Source organism: Ooceraea biroi, chromosome 9 (genome assembly GCF_003672135.1).
Source record: "Ooceraea biroi isolate clonal line C1 chromosome 9, Obir_v5.4, whole genome shotgun sequence".
Classification (NCBI taxonomy): domain Eukaryota; kingdom Metazoa; phylum Arthropoda; class Insecta; order Hymenoptera; family Formicidae; genus Ooceraea; species Ooceraea biroi.
The window spans coordinates 15,266,501-15,279,784 of NC_039514.1; the positions used below are offsets into that span (position 1 = coordinate 15,266,501).

At 38.6% G+C, this 13,284-nt stretch overlaps 2 protein-coding genes across 2 annotated transcripts; one reads left to right on the forward strand and one right to left on the reverse strand.

Annotated features, from left to right (window-relative positions):
* Window positions 1–452: 452 nt before the first annotated feature.
* LOC113562664 lies at window positions 453–3,915 on the forward strand. The gene is made up of 3 exons (XM_026972662.1): window positions 453–532; window positions 581–600; window positions 2,880–3,915. The coding sequence occupies exons 1-3, from the start codon at window positions 453–455 to the stop codon at window positions 3,677–3,679; spliced, it is 900 nt and encodes a 299-aa protein (XP_026828463.1). The 3' UTR covers window positions 3,680–3,915.
* Window positions 3,916–3,953: 38 nt separating this feature from the next.
* On the reverse strand, window positions 3,954–7,020 carry LOC113562605 (acanthoscurrin-2-like). Its single transcript, XM_026972437.1, has 3 exons — window positions 6,796–7,020; window positions 6,419–6,480; window positions 3,954–6,299 (listed from the first exon to the last, which is right to left on the reverse strand). Exons 1-3 carry the CDS (start codon window positions 6,835–6,837, stop codon window positions 5,882–5,884), a joined length of 522 nt encoding a protein of 173 aa, XP_026828238.1. The 5' UTR covers window positions 6,838–7,020; the 3' UTR covers window positions 3,954–5,881.
* Between the last annotated feature and the right edge of the window lie 6,264 nt (window positions 7,021–13,284).

Here is a 13,284-nt window from a genome sequence, read left to right on the forward strand (position 1 = left end):
AAAGTTCATGATTATTTGAAGATTTACTTTAACTTCTTTTAGAATGTTAAACTGACTTTGTGACATGTTGATTGTTTAAAATTATTGTGTTACAAGCATTTCAAATAATATTCCATTTCTAAGAGACATACACAAAATGTTAAGTTATGAAGTTAACATATAAAATTGTTATAAAAATAATAACATATCAGTTGTATGTTAATTTTACATTGAAGTAGTAATCAAAACATGGCAACACAAGAAAATTTTAACATATGGACGCACAATTTTTAACGGTGTACGAGTTCAGAATTACGCATGCGAGCATCCGCTTGCAATCATTAGATCATCGATCGTAGATCAGGAGCTATACCGCAACGGTTAATCGTGATCAACGAGCGTGAACGTCGATTAGCTCCGGAAACGCAGTAGATGTAGACGTTACAGGTGAGCCAAGTGTAACAACTGATTTTATGTTTCAGAGGCTCATCGTCAGTCTCTTCCTCATGCTGTCGAGTGACGTGCTGAGCGGCGGAAGCGCCAGCAAAGAGCAGTAAGTATAATAGCAGTCACTGTGTCATTAAAATCATCTAATTCGCAGGCCGTTTAAAATCGCATCTGGTTCGCGTAAAATGTGGTCGTAACAGTTTTATGCTTTTTCGACGTAAAATTACAGTCACCACGCTCGCTCTCGGTCGCATCGATGTCAGATTAAGGGGGGAGCCTCTGCTTTAGAACGCTGAAAATAAGGTATATTTTACGAATTGGTTTTGGAGAAACTATACAGCGGATCATTATAAAACTCTGATGCATTTATTAGTACATGTTTAAAGATAAACAAAATTATTTTTTGATTTGAATATATCGCTCGTAGAGGTCGTCCTGGAGAAATCTTAGTGCAGCCGCGTCGCCGGCATTGCAAATTGTTGAGCATTCTCCTGCCTCCAAATTTCGTCCAAACTGAAAAATTGAAATATATTCTCGTTATTTATGAATTCCCTTTTCAACTTTTTTCTTCTCTCTTTGGTTCATCGACGATGGGAATTCATAAATAACGAGAAGATATTTCAATTTTTCAGTTTAGACGAAATTTGGAGGCAGGAGAATGCTCAACAATTTGCAATGCCGGCGACGCGGCTGCACTAAGATTTCTCCAGGACGACCTCTACGAGCGATATATTCAAATCAAAAAATAATTTTGTTTATCTTTAAACATGTACTAATAAATGCATCAGAGTTTTATAATGATCCGCTGTATAGTTTCTCCAAAAACAATTCGTAAAATATACCTTATTTTCAGCGTTCTAAAGCAGGGGGAGAGCCTGCTTTAGAACGTTGCAAATAAGGTATAATTTTACGAATTTTTTTGGAGAAACTATACAGCGGATCATTATAAAACTCTGATGCATTTATTAGTACATGTTTAAAGATAAAAAAATTATTTTTTGATTTGAATATATCGCCTGTAGAGGTCGTCCTGGAGGCATCTTAGTGCAGCTGGCATTGTAAATTGGTGAGCATTCTCCTGCCTCCAAATTTCATCCAAACTGAAAAATTGAAATATTTTCTCGTTATTTATGAATTCCCATCGTCGATGAACCTTTAATATTCATAAAAACATTAAGTTAAACAATTATTTTTGCGTGAAAAAGTTCAAAAACTTTGCCAAAAAATCGTACTTTTGTGTTCTAAGCTCCACCATTTTGGCACTTTTCAACTTTTTTCTTCTCTCTTTGGTTCATCGACGATGGGAATTCATAAATAACGAGAAAATATTTCAATTTTTCAGTTTGGATGAAATTTGGAGGCAGGAGAATGCTCACCAATTTACAATGCCGGCTGCACTAAGATGCCTCCAGGACGACCTCTACAGGCGATATATTCAAATCAAAAAATAATTTTTTTATCTTTAAACATGTACTAATAAATGCATCAGAGTTTTATAATGATCCGCTGTATAGTTTCTCCAAAAAAATTCGTAAAATTATACCTTATTTGCAACGTTCTAAAGCAGGCTCTCCCCCTGCTTTAGAACGCTGAAAATAAGGTATATTTTACGAATTGTTTTTGGAGAAACTATACAACGGATCATTATAAAACTCTGATGCATTTATTAGTACATGTTTAAAGATAAACAAAATTATTTTTTGATTTGAATATATCGCTCGTAGAGGTCGTCCTGGAGAAATCTTAGTGCAGCCGCGTCGCCGGCATTGCAAATTGTTGAGCATTCTCCTGCCTCCAAATTTCGTCTAAACTGAAAAATTGAAACATGTTCTCGTTATTTATGAATTCCCATCGTCGATTAACCAAAGAGAGAAGAAAAAAGTTGAAAAGTGCCAAAATGGTGGAGCTTAGAACACAAAAGTACGATTTTTTGGCAAAGTTTTTGAACTTTTTCACGCAAAAATAATTGTTTAACTTAATGTTTTTATGAATATTAAAGGTTCATCGACGATGGGAATTCATAAATAACGAGAAAATATTTCAATTTTTCAGTTTGGATGAAATTTGGAGGCAGGAGAATGCTCACCAATTTACAATGCCAGCTGCACTAAGATGCCTCCAGGACGACCTCTACAGGCGATATATTCAAATCAAAAAATAATTTTGTTTATCTTTAAACATGTACTAATAAATGCATCAAAGTTTTATAATGATCCGCTGTATAGTTTCTCCAAAAACAATTCGTAAAATATACCTTATTTTCAGCGTTCTAAAGCAGGCTCCCCCCTTAAGGAACGCGCCTGCTCATTTTTCTCGCATTACGCATTGTCGCAGGAGGATAATTAATCCGGCATAGCCTCTCACGTTCTCTAACGCGCCTTAAAATTATTCCTCAGCTCTAACGAGCTCTGTCTCGAATTAGAGCTGTGACGTACCGTATTAATAATCGCGAGGCTTTCTTTGTCAGGAAGCTTGTTACAGACTCACTGGATTTTTATTCCCTTTTAAAACCGTCGTAATTCTGTTTAACAGCATACACTTCAAGATACATGTGCCAGAGATCATCAATCATGAGGTGCACACAAAGACGGTGTTCATACACCTGCATAAGCCGGGTATCTCGGTACCAAAGAGGCCCAAGCCTAAACCCAAGGAAGAGGCGCCGAAGACCTATCACAAGGAGAGCCATGACGAGAATTGGAGTTCCTGGAGCACCTACGGCTACCACAGCGATCACGACGCCGAATCGGGGAACGCATTGTCTAAGGATCATGCAGATCGCAGCAAGAATAACGACAAGAAGGCAACTCCAGGGAGCAAGAAACCCTTTGTTCCCCATCATAGGGATGCCTACTCGCCCGGCTTGCAACACGAAGACAAGCCGAATTATCTGAGGGGTCGACACGGCGACGGAATGATGGGATACTCGTATCCACCGCAGTATGCGGTGCAGGAAGACGTACGTGAGACTGATCATAATGGCATCGAGCCGTACATGCACGCGTACGAGGAGGGCTACCAAAAAGGTGGCGAATCCGCGAGCGGACACATCTACTCGGGCGACCTGACCAAGTTCTATGACGAAAAGCACGAAGAGGGCGATCATTCGGTGGAGGAGTACGCGAACGAGTCGAAGGAGAAGACGCATGCAGGTCGTTACTTCGTCGACGACGCGGAATATCGACGCGACAACGAGCGCAAGTTCGAGGCAGAGAAGCACTCGTCTTCTGGAACGCTTGGCTCGCAAGCGTAAGGCTCACGCGAGAACAGATCATGCTGATGATGCTGATTTGTTTAATGAGTCGTTAACCGACTGGTAATGATGGTAATAATGAGCATTAAGTCATGACGGTTGAGGCAATCTCGAGGTAATTAAATGATTCTGGAATTAGCTAACTAAGAGACGTATTATTATGCGTTCGATGGACACGCCTTTAATGCGTTCGGAATGTATTCGGGTATTTAATACATTCATGAGGTATTACAAGCGCGATATGGATATAATGAATCCTATAATATTAACAGGATTGCTATTTTAATTTTTATTATAATTGGTACAATTGTGATTATTACATTGATAATTACTATTGCAAACTCACAGCGCTGCTGATTCGAGAGCGATCGGAGATGATTGTCATGAATAGATAGAACATTCATGAAGTATTATAGACACGATATGAATCTAATGAATCGATGATCGACAATATCGATGAGATAATCAGTATTGCAACGCATATAGATAATTAATATTGTAAACAGCGCTACTGATTCAAAAGCGGTCGGAAGTGATTATCACGAATGGATAGAATAGGTGCGAGGTTTCGCCTTTGGCGTCTCGCGAGACTGATGATAGGGAGTACATCGACGCGGCAATGAAATCCTCATTCATGAGTATTAGCTTCATTTGCAATCATTATGCTTAACGATCAGTCTGCTTATCGTCGCCTCCAGCGTTCTCGTGTTCTACCGTGAGTTGCGCGGTAGAATGTTGCTTCCGCACGAGAACATTCCTTCCGGATTGCAACCTGACATAATCGCGAATGACATGGCGATTGTTTTCTCATATGCAGTTTTTGTCTTATTTTAGATACATACATGTTACTTTTAAGAATAACTTTGTCTTGCTACTCTTTGCTTCTTGAGCTTGTTTTTGTGTATGTAGTTAGAATTTTGTTAACATTCTTTTTCAAAAATAAGTTTTTTAGATATTGATGCGAATAATTTTACATTAGGTTTCTAGAAACAAGCATACATATTCTCAACACAGCGACGCGTCGCGACGCCTGTTGGTATGCTATCCGTTATACTTAGAAGCGTTCTGCAAACAAGTAACAGGAGAAAGAGAGATATATATATATATAACATTCCATTATATCAGATATTTTGAAGTTATCAAGGAAATTTTGAGAAATATATAATTAATATATTTAAGAAAAATGTTAAGTATAATTTCAATCCTAAAATGCATCGCAAACTTAAGTATAAATTATTTTTAAGATTAAGAAATTGTCAGAAGTTCATAAAAACGTATATAATTTATTCATTATGTATTATAACGTACATAAAAAAACGTAATATAAAAAACAACACATTACAGGAGTAAAAAAACAAATAACAGTATGTACACATTGTGCTCAAAGAATGTGTCGAGTATTTCACAAGATTTAAGTGACTCAGACTAGAGATAAAAACAGAAGACATTCGACGAGACGCTCATCAGGAGGCAAAAGTGACGAAGGGTCGATGGGCATTCTGTAAATACACCTATAATTACACGTATAATTTCAGTCGCAATTTTGATGCTAAACGCGTCATCGGCACGATGTCACTGTCGACACATTGTTACACAAATACTTGCATTGTAAGAAACAAGAAAAGAAATCGAGTCGTTCATTGTACCGATGTACGCCAAAGTGCCGTGCGTGGGAGCGTCCAACTCTTTGAAACATACGTCCGCGAATGCTAACTTTTCTTCTTGAGACAGGTTATTGCAAAAGTGCATCGTAAGTGTCTTATAACCGCATCATATTGTCTTTCCATTTATAAAAATCCGTTTTGTGACGTTAAAATTGTCGAAATACGCAGATTCAATTTCGCGGGTATTTCTATGCAAAATTCTGTCTGTAATTGCAACGTCACGCAATTCTCGAGCAGACGAAACTCATTAATTAATCTTTAAAAGATTACATCGAAATGTTTAAAAAATTGTCTAACAGAAAAGAGATATCATTATTTATATTACTTACGTGCAAGTGTCAAAATAGAACTGATTTGTATAAAGATCGATAGTCGCAATAATGATTGCTAATTATCAAGTGACGTTATCAGTGGAATGGACAACTGCGGGAAATGTGTATATCATACGCTTCGGAAGGTCACTACATCCCGATTATTTTAAAGCTGTTTTTAGCGCGATTTTCGGAAAACTATCGACTGTACGCAAGAGGACTATTACTTAACGACCCGACCAGTCCTCGTGACCTCCGCCCCCGAATCCACCACCGCCACCACCGCTGATCTCGATATGGCCACCACCGCCACCCCCGAAGTCATGTCCCCCGCCGCCACCGCCGCCGCCACCGAAATCGTATCCGCCGAAGTCATGTCCCCCGCCGCCACCGCCGCCGCCGCCGCCGCCGCCGAAATCGTGTCCGCCAAAGTCGTGTCCTCCACCGCCGCCGCCGCCACCGAAATCGTGTCCGCCAAAACCGCCTCCGCCGCCGTGACCTCCTAAATCGATGGGGTGACCCACGGTATATCCGAGTACCTCGTACTTGTCGCCGCCGCCGCCGCCGTGGTGTATGTGCTTCGTGATCGTGTGCGTGTGGTGAATGGTCTTGATCTTGTACGGCACATGAATTACCACATGCTTGCTAAAAAAAAGGAAGAAGACGTGGAAAATACCTCCGATTCGCGAGCTACGAAGGCTGCTTGTTGGTAAAGTTCCTTCGATCGTTTACATAATTTGCCTGATGAGTTTTTGTATACTCACTGTCCGCCGTGTCCACCCGCGCTGGCCAAGCTAAATAGTGAGACGACTAGGAGAAGACTCGGCTGAAAATAATGAAAACTGATTAATGAGAAGTTGCGTGCAAGATTAATGTCTCATTTCAACGGTACCGTCAACGAAAAGTGAAAAGTCTTTTTGCAGCGCTTGACAAGTCTGTGACTTGTTTCGTTTGATAATAGTTTCGCAATTGGGACAACCGTTGTATCTGTAGTAATCTGAACATTATCCAAAAGAATAAAATTTTGCAGGAATTCTTTCAGTTTGACTCTGAAAGCTTTGATTATCACTGACTTTCGCTATCTCGTTAACCGTACAAACCGTGATGCGTGTAATTTTTCATGATTCATCGAAGAACTTACCAGGAAAAGGCTCGGCATGGCCGTCTCGCGTCGTCTTCTCATCGTTCCGCTGGGTGGAACAAGGGGTTGCTTCTGCCGAAGCGATGAAGAAAAAACCAGTAAGATAACAGCAAGGTTGGTGACCAACGAGGAAGCACCACGTGGGGTTGTTCCTTCTTGTTCAAGTACGGCGGCGGTTCTGATTCTGACGACCACCGTGAATACGCGTGCCGCTTTTATACACACGTACGTGATAGAGAAGCCGGATAAGAATGAAAGGGAGTCCTTTTGCCACCTGTGCGCAGTGCGCACGTGAAAGGAGTCGCCCAATGGCCATCCCATGGCAAAAAGTCACCGATCGCGAGCAACGACGGAAGGAGGGAACGGCGCGCCTTCCTCCCTCGTGCCGCCTCTCTCGCTTCCTTTGTGCATTTCCTTCTTTTTCGATAAGAGATCCGCCGGCGGCCGTTCCTCCTTTTAATGAAAGGCGGACTGCCGGGTGAACGGCCAAGATCAAGATCGTAATCGTAATAGCGCGCGGCTACGACGGCCGGGCCGCACCAATCGTCCGTTCGTTTCACTAGTCTTTCGTGCCCGCGCGCGAGAGGAAGGCTCGCTTGGCATGTTCTCCTCTCTTGGTAGCGGTACTCCGTAATTGCGGAATATAGCGGATATTTGTGATACCGGATGTTAATGATAGCAATAAACATTGCGCAAAATAATCGCAATGACAAATTGCCAAAAGATAGTACAGCTTTCACTGGATAGTATAGCGTTCGAAATAAAGGTAGAATAATCGACGCCGATTATTTAACCGCCAGTTGCTTAATTTTCATTCAACTGCGAATGGCGGGACTTCTGAGACTGCTTAGTTGATAGATAAGATGGTAGTCTCGTCTATATTTCTCTTGCATTCCTTTTGACGGAATTGCTGCTACCTGCCAAGCTACCTGCCGAGCTACCAACAGCACGTGCGTACATTTTTATGTCGTGGATCGTAATCACGTATCAGAACCGTGAATATTAGAAATTACGGTATCTTGTGTCTTAAGGGGATGCTGGAGTTGCTAGTGAACTATTTTTTCACTGTAGCGATGGTAATTGCAGTTTCGAAAATTCTCTTCATTGCTTGCGCAGAATAAAAAATCCTTTTCCACAAATGAAGTATAGATAGAAAGAAAGTCCGCTCTACAGGACTTTATATTCAAAATGGAAAAAAGTTAGAAAAGACAAATGCAAGTTTTTAACTTTTTTCCCCTTAAGGGGATGCTGGAGTTGCTAGTGAACTATTTTTTCACTATAGCGATGGTAATTGCAGTTTCGAAAATTCTCTTCATTGCTTGTGCAGAATAAAAAATCCTTTTCCACAAATGAAGTATAGATAGAAAGAAAGTCCACTCTACAGGACTTTATATTCAAAATGGAAAAAAGTTAGAAAAGACAAATGCAAGTTTTTAACTTTTTTCCCCTTAAGGGGATGCTGGAGTTGCTAGTGAACTATTTTTTCACTATAGCGATGGTAATTGCAGTTTCGAAAATTCTCTTCATTGCTTGTGCAGAATAAAAAATCCTTTTCCACAAATGAAGTATAGATAGAAAGAAAGTCCGCTCTACAGGACTTTATATTCAAAATGGAAAAAAGTTAGAAAAGACAAATGCAAGTTTTTAACTTTTTTCCCCTTAAGGGGATGCTGGAGTTGCTAGTGAACTATTTTTTCACTATAGCGATGGTAATTGCAGTTTCGAAAATTCTCTTCATTGCTTGTGCAGAATAAAAAATCCTTTTCCACAAATGAAGTATAGATAGAAAGAAAGTCCGCTCTACAGGACTTTATATTCAAAATGGAAAAAAGTTAGAAAAGACAAATGCAAGTTTTTAACTTTTTTCCCCTTAAGGGGATGCTGGAGTTGCTAGTGAACTATTTTTTCACTATAGCGATGGTAATTGCAGTTTCGAAAATTCTCTTTATCGCTTGTGCAGAATAAAAAATCCTTTTCCACAAATGAAGTATAGATAGTAAGAAAGTCCACTCTACAGGACTTTATATTCAAAATGGAAAAAAGTTAGAAAAGACAAATGCAAGTTTTTAACTTTTTTCCCCTTAAGGGGATGCTGGAGTTGCTAGTGAACTATTTTTTCACTATAGCGATGGTAATTGCAGTTTCGAAAATTCTCTTCATTGCTTGTGCAGAATAAAAAATCCTTTTCCACAAATGAAGTATAGATAGAAAGAAAGTCCACTCTACAGGACTTTATATTCAAAATGGAAAAAAGTTAGAAAAGACAAATGCAAGTTTTTAACTTTTTTCCCCTTAAGGGGATGCTGGAGTTGCTAGTGAACTATTTTTTCACTATAGCGATGGTAATTGCAGTTTCGAAAATTCTCTTCATTGCTTGTGCAGAATAAAAAATCCTTTTCCACAAATGAAGTATAGATAGAAAGAAAGTCCGCTCTACAGGACTTTATATTCAAAATGGAAAAAAGTTAGAAAAGACAAATGCAAGTTTTTAACTTTTTTCCCCTTAAGGGGATGCTGGAGTTGCTAGTGAACTATTTTTTCACTATAGCGATGGTAATTGCAGTTTCGAAAATTCTCTTTATCGCTTGTGCAGAATAAAAAATCCTTTTCCACAAATGAAGTATAGATAGTAAGAAAGTCCACTCTACAGGACTTTATATTCAAAATGGAAAAAAGTTAGAAAAGACAAATGCAAGTTTTTAACTTTTTTCCCCTTAAGGGGATGCTGGAGTTGCTAGTGAACTATTTTTTCACTATAGCGATGGTAATTGCAGTTTCGAAAATTCTCTTTATCGCTTGTGCAGAATAAAAAATCCTTTTCCACAAATGAAGTATAGATAGAAAGAAAGTCCGCTCTACAGGACTTTATATTCAAAATGGAAAAAAGTTAGAAAAGACAAATGCAAGTTTTTAACTTTTTTCCCCTTAAGGGGATGCTGGAGTTGCTAGTGAACTATTTTTTCACTATAGCGATGGTAATTGCAGTTTCGAAAATTCTCTTCATTGCTTGTGCAGAATAAAAAATCCTTTTCCACAAATGAAGTATAGATAGAAAGAAAGCCCGCTCTACAGGACTTTATATTCAAAATGGAAAAAAGTTAGAAAAGATAAATGCAAGTTTTTAACTTTTTTCCATTTTGAGTATAAAGTCCTGTAGAGCGGACTTTCTTTCTATCTATACTTCATTTGTGGAAAAGGATTTTTTATTCTGCACTAGCAATAAAGAGAATTTTCGAAACTGCAATTACCATCGCTATAGTGAAAAAATAGTTCACTAGCAGCTCCAGCATCCCCTTAAAGTTACAGTATCTTGTGTCTCATGTGTTATTTCAGAGAAATTAGCGTCGCGTGGCATCAAAACGTGACAGACATTGTACACGCACACGAGAATATTCAAGAATGTTTCCATCATTCATCGTACAATTTTCACGTGGCTACTAACAACATATTTATTTGTCATCGTGTCAAAGTTTCATAGTAATCATATTCACCTCAATGTTATTTCCTTAATTTGCAGACGCAGGTCTGTAAATAGGATCGAAGGTGAAAATCAGTGTCTAAATTATAAAGTCACTTGCTGATTCCCTCCTGCTGGTTTCTGCTCAGAATGCTAGGAAGTAGTTACTTCTATGATCTACTCTCATACTTTCCCTGGATGCGCGGTTTCTTAATTTACTTCTTCACATCGTGTCATCACACGTTATTGCTAAATTGCTCCGAAAAATGATCGCATTAATTTTTCACACAATAGAAGGAAAGTCTGTTAAATGTACAACAATGTACACAACAATACATATACAAATGAGCTCAAGTAAAGAGTTTATTGTCGCTGTTTACAGATATATATATATATATATATATATATATATATATATATATCTTGAGACAAAACCCCGGAAATTGATTTAATATTAGATTTCAAAGAAAAGCAGAAAGCAAGCATTATAAGACTTTCAGATTGAACACAAGATTAAAATCCAATTTCTTTCCAATGCGATTTTTCTAAAAACACGTTATAAGCGAAATCCCACACAATAAATAAGATATTTATGCAAGAATCTGGCCGTCTTGATATCGAGATCATCAATATCGATGATCCTGCACTAATTACGGAATTACGGAAGCTAATCACGGAAGAAGAGCATGTTCTCCTTGTACGTTGCCGAAGAGGTGGGCGAAATGGAGCTGATAATGAGGCAAACCAGAAAGAGGCCCGCGAGAGGCGATGACCGCGCGAGCCCGTTCACTCCCTCGAGTGTTCGCGCGAGTATTTTCGCGGAACGCACCCGGAGAAAGGGAAACCGATCTCGGAGTGATCTCGTAAAACGTAGCAGGAGCAAATTACACCGTGTGTAAGTTGTGTGGTACGCGAGACGCCGCCGCGGTGCTCGAGCGAAAACAAAAACGAGTAACACGCGATACGGCCTTATCCTTTTCCTTACGGCTCGCAAGAGACCGTGACAGTGAACTCTCTACTGATGGAATCCAATCCGGCCAGGGTCGGAGTGAATGTACGGGGTGTTACGTTTCGATCCGTCTTAGATTGGCGTACGTCGCCTTGGGAAAATGCGTGGGCCCGGGCATTTAGACGAATGTCGAATGGTGCCGTTTCAAGTCGGTTTCACCGTTCCGCCACCCATAAACGGCCGGTTAACTTTAACTACCATTCAAGCAAAAATAATCGAAAAGAACGGGAAATCGATTAGTTAGATTAGATGACTGATATTTGATGGTGAAACTTCGAATAAATGTTTCGAAATTTTCATTTCAGAGAAAATTTTCATTCCAAAGCATGTTCAGAAGTTAAGAAAAATCGATAGCGAGTCGATAGTTGCATATTTCCACCGATGATAGGAATTATAATTATTAAGTACGATTATAAAAACAATCTTATGATATTTGTACAAAATTATAATATTATAATTATATAGGATTAAAAAAATGAAAGAAAACGATTTTGTGGAATTGATGATAACAACATTATAAAGTTTAATCCGCAAATTTAGATCTAATTTGATGAAAATTTGAAAGTTTTTACTTTAAAATTCAAATTGAATTTAAACGAAGTTTAGAAAAGAACTTTCTTTTAAACGAAGAATTTCAATTTTAATTTATATTTTTTCTATTTAATCACGTAGACATACGTTTTTTTATTTCTGTTTTATGCGGATAATAAAATACATCCACGTTTTTCATATTTGCTTTCAAATATCAAATAAGTAAGGAGGTACTGTACAATTCGCTCATATTCACCGAATAATGCAACGTAGCATTTGAGAAAGTGCGCTGTACAGCATATTTAATGATTGATCTTACAAGTTATTGACCTTCGTTGATAGACGCCCCAGTTGAAGCCTCATAATCGTGCCGTTACCAGGAAGTGATAATCTATTTTCATGTCTGTTCATGCGCTGTAAAATAATAGAAATAAGTAGTGAGCGTTTTCCATAAAACCAACAAGAATCAAAACCGCAAGACCAGGAATTAAAACCAAAACGCGATATTTCACAATATCGCATGAGTGCGTCGACGAGAAGGAAGCGTTTAACTTAAACATAGTTTAGCTTGCCATAATTAGGCTTGTGATCAGTAAAGGTATTGTCAACGTTATAATTAATGTATGATAATATAAATATAAATATCGCAGATATATTTAATTCGTCTCATGTGCGACGTATGCATGTAGAATGTATTAAGCACGTCTCCAATATTTAGTATAGTGTATTCAAAAGCGATTTCGTACGTCCATATTAAGAGTCTATTAGCGTTTTCTAAGAATGAAAAATGCAACTTCATAGATAACTACTAAATCATTTAGTTGAAAGCGTGACTAAGAACAGCTAAAAATTGCAAGCTGTATGGTTATTAATCTTCAGGTACGTGTCATGAGTGCACTGACTCGTAGCACTCGTTGTGTGCAGGAGCTGCAGACACGAAAAAACTGCATTTCATTGCTAATCTCTCGTAGGCATTGCATTTATTACACAAGAATCCACCGCTCTGGATCGTTCGTGAGATTGTCAGTTTAGACTGCGCGTAATTCTGCGTGATTATCTTAAAAGCCAGACGCAAAAAGAAGAAATATCGTAAAAGTGAAAACTTGTCAAGATTCAAGGAAAATTTCTTTCCTTGTTATTGTTCAATTAGATTTTGCTCTTCTCTGATAGAAATAGATACAAATATATGTTGAGACCGATCTACATATATTTTTCAAAAATTAATAATAATATGCATGCGCTCGAAAAAACTAATGGATATTTTCAAGCTGTTGCCAAGAGGTTTTCTTGTTACGGTTGCTTTTCAAGAGATAGTTTGCTACCTAGAAACCAGACGTTGTCCAGCCTCGATTGAAGGATGATGGCGATGGAAACTCGATCTTGAATTCGGTGCAAGAAAGTCCATCGCGTGAATAAGCTAATTGACGTTAGTCGTTGGCGTCCCGGCACGCCGAGAAAGGATTCATATATCTGGACCGTAACGCCGAGCAAG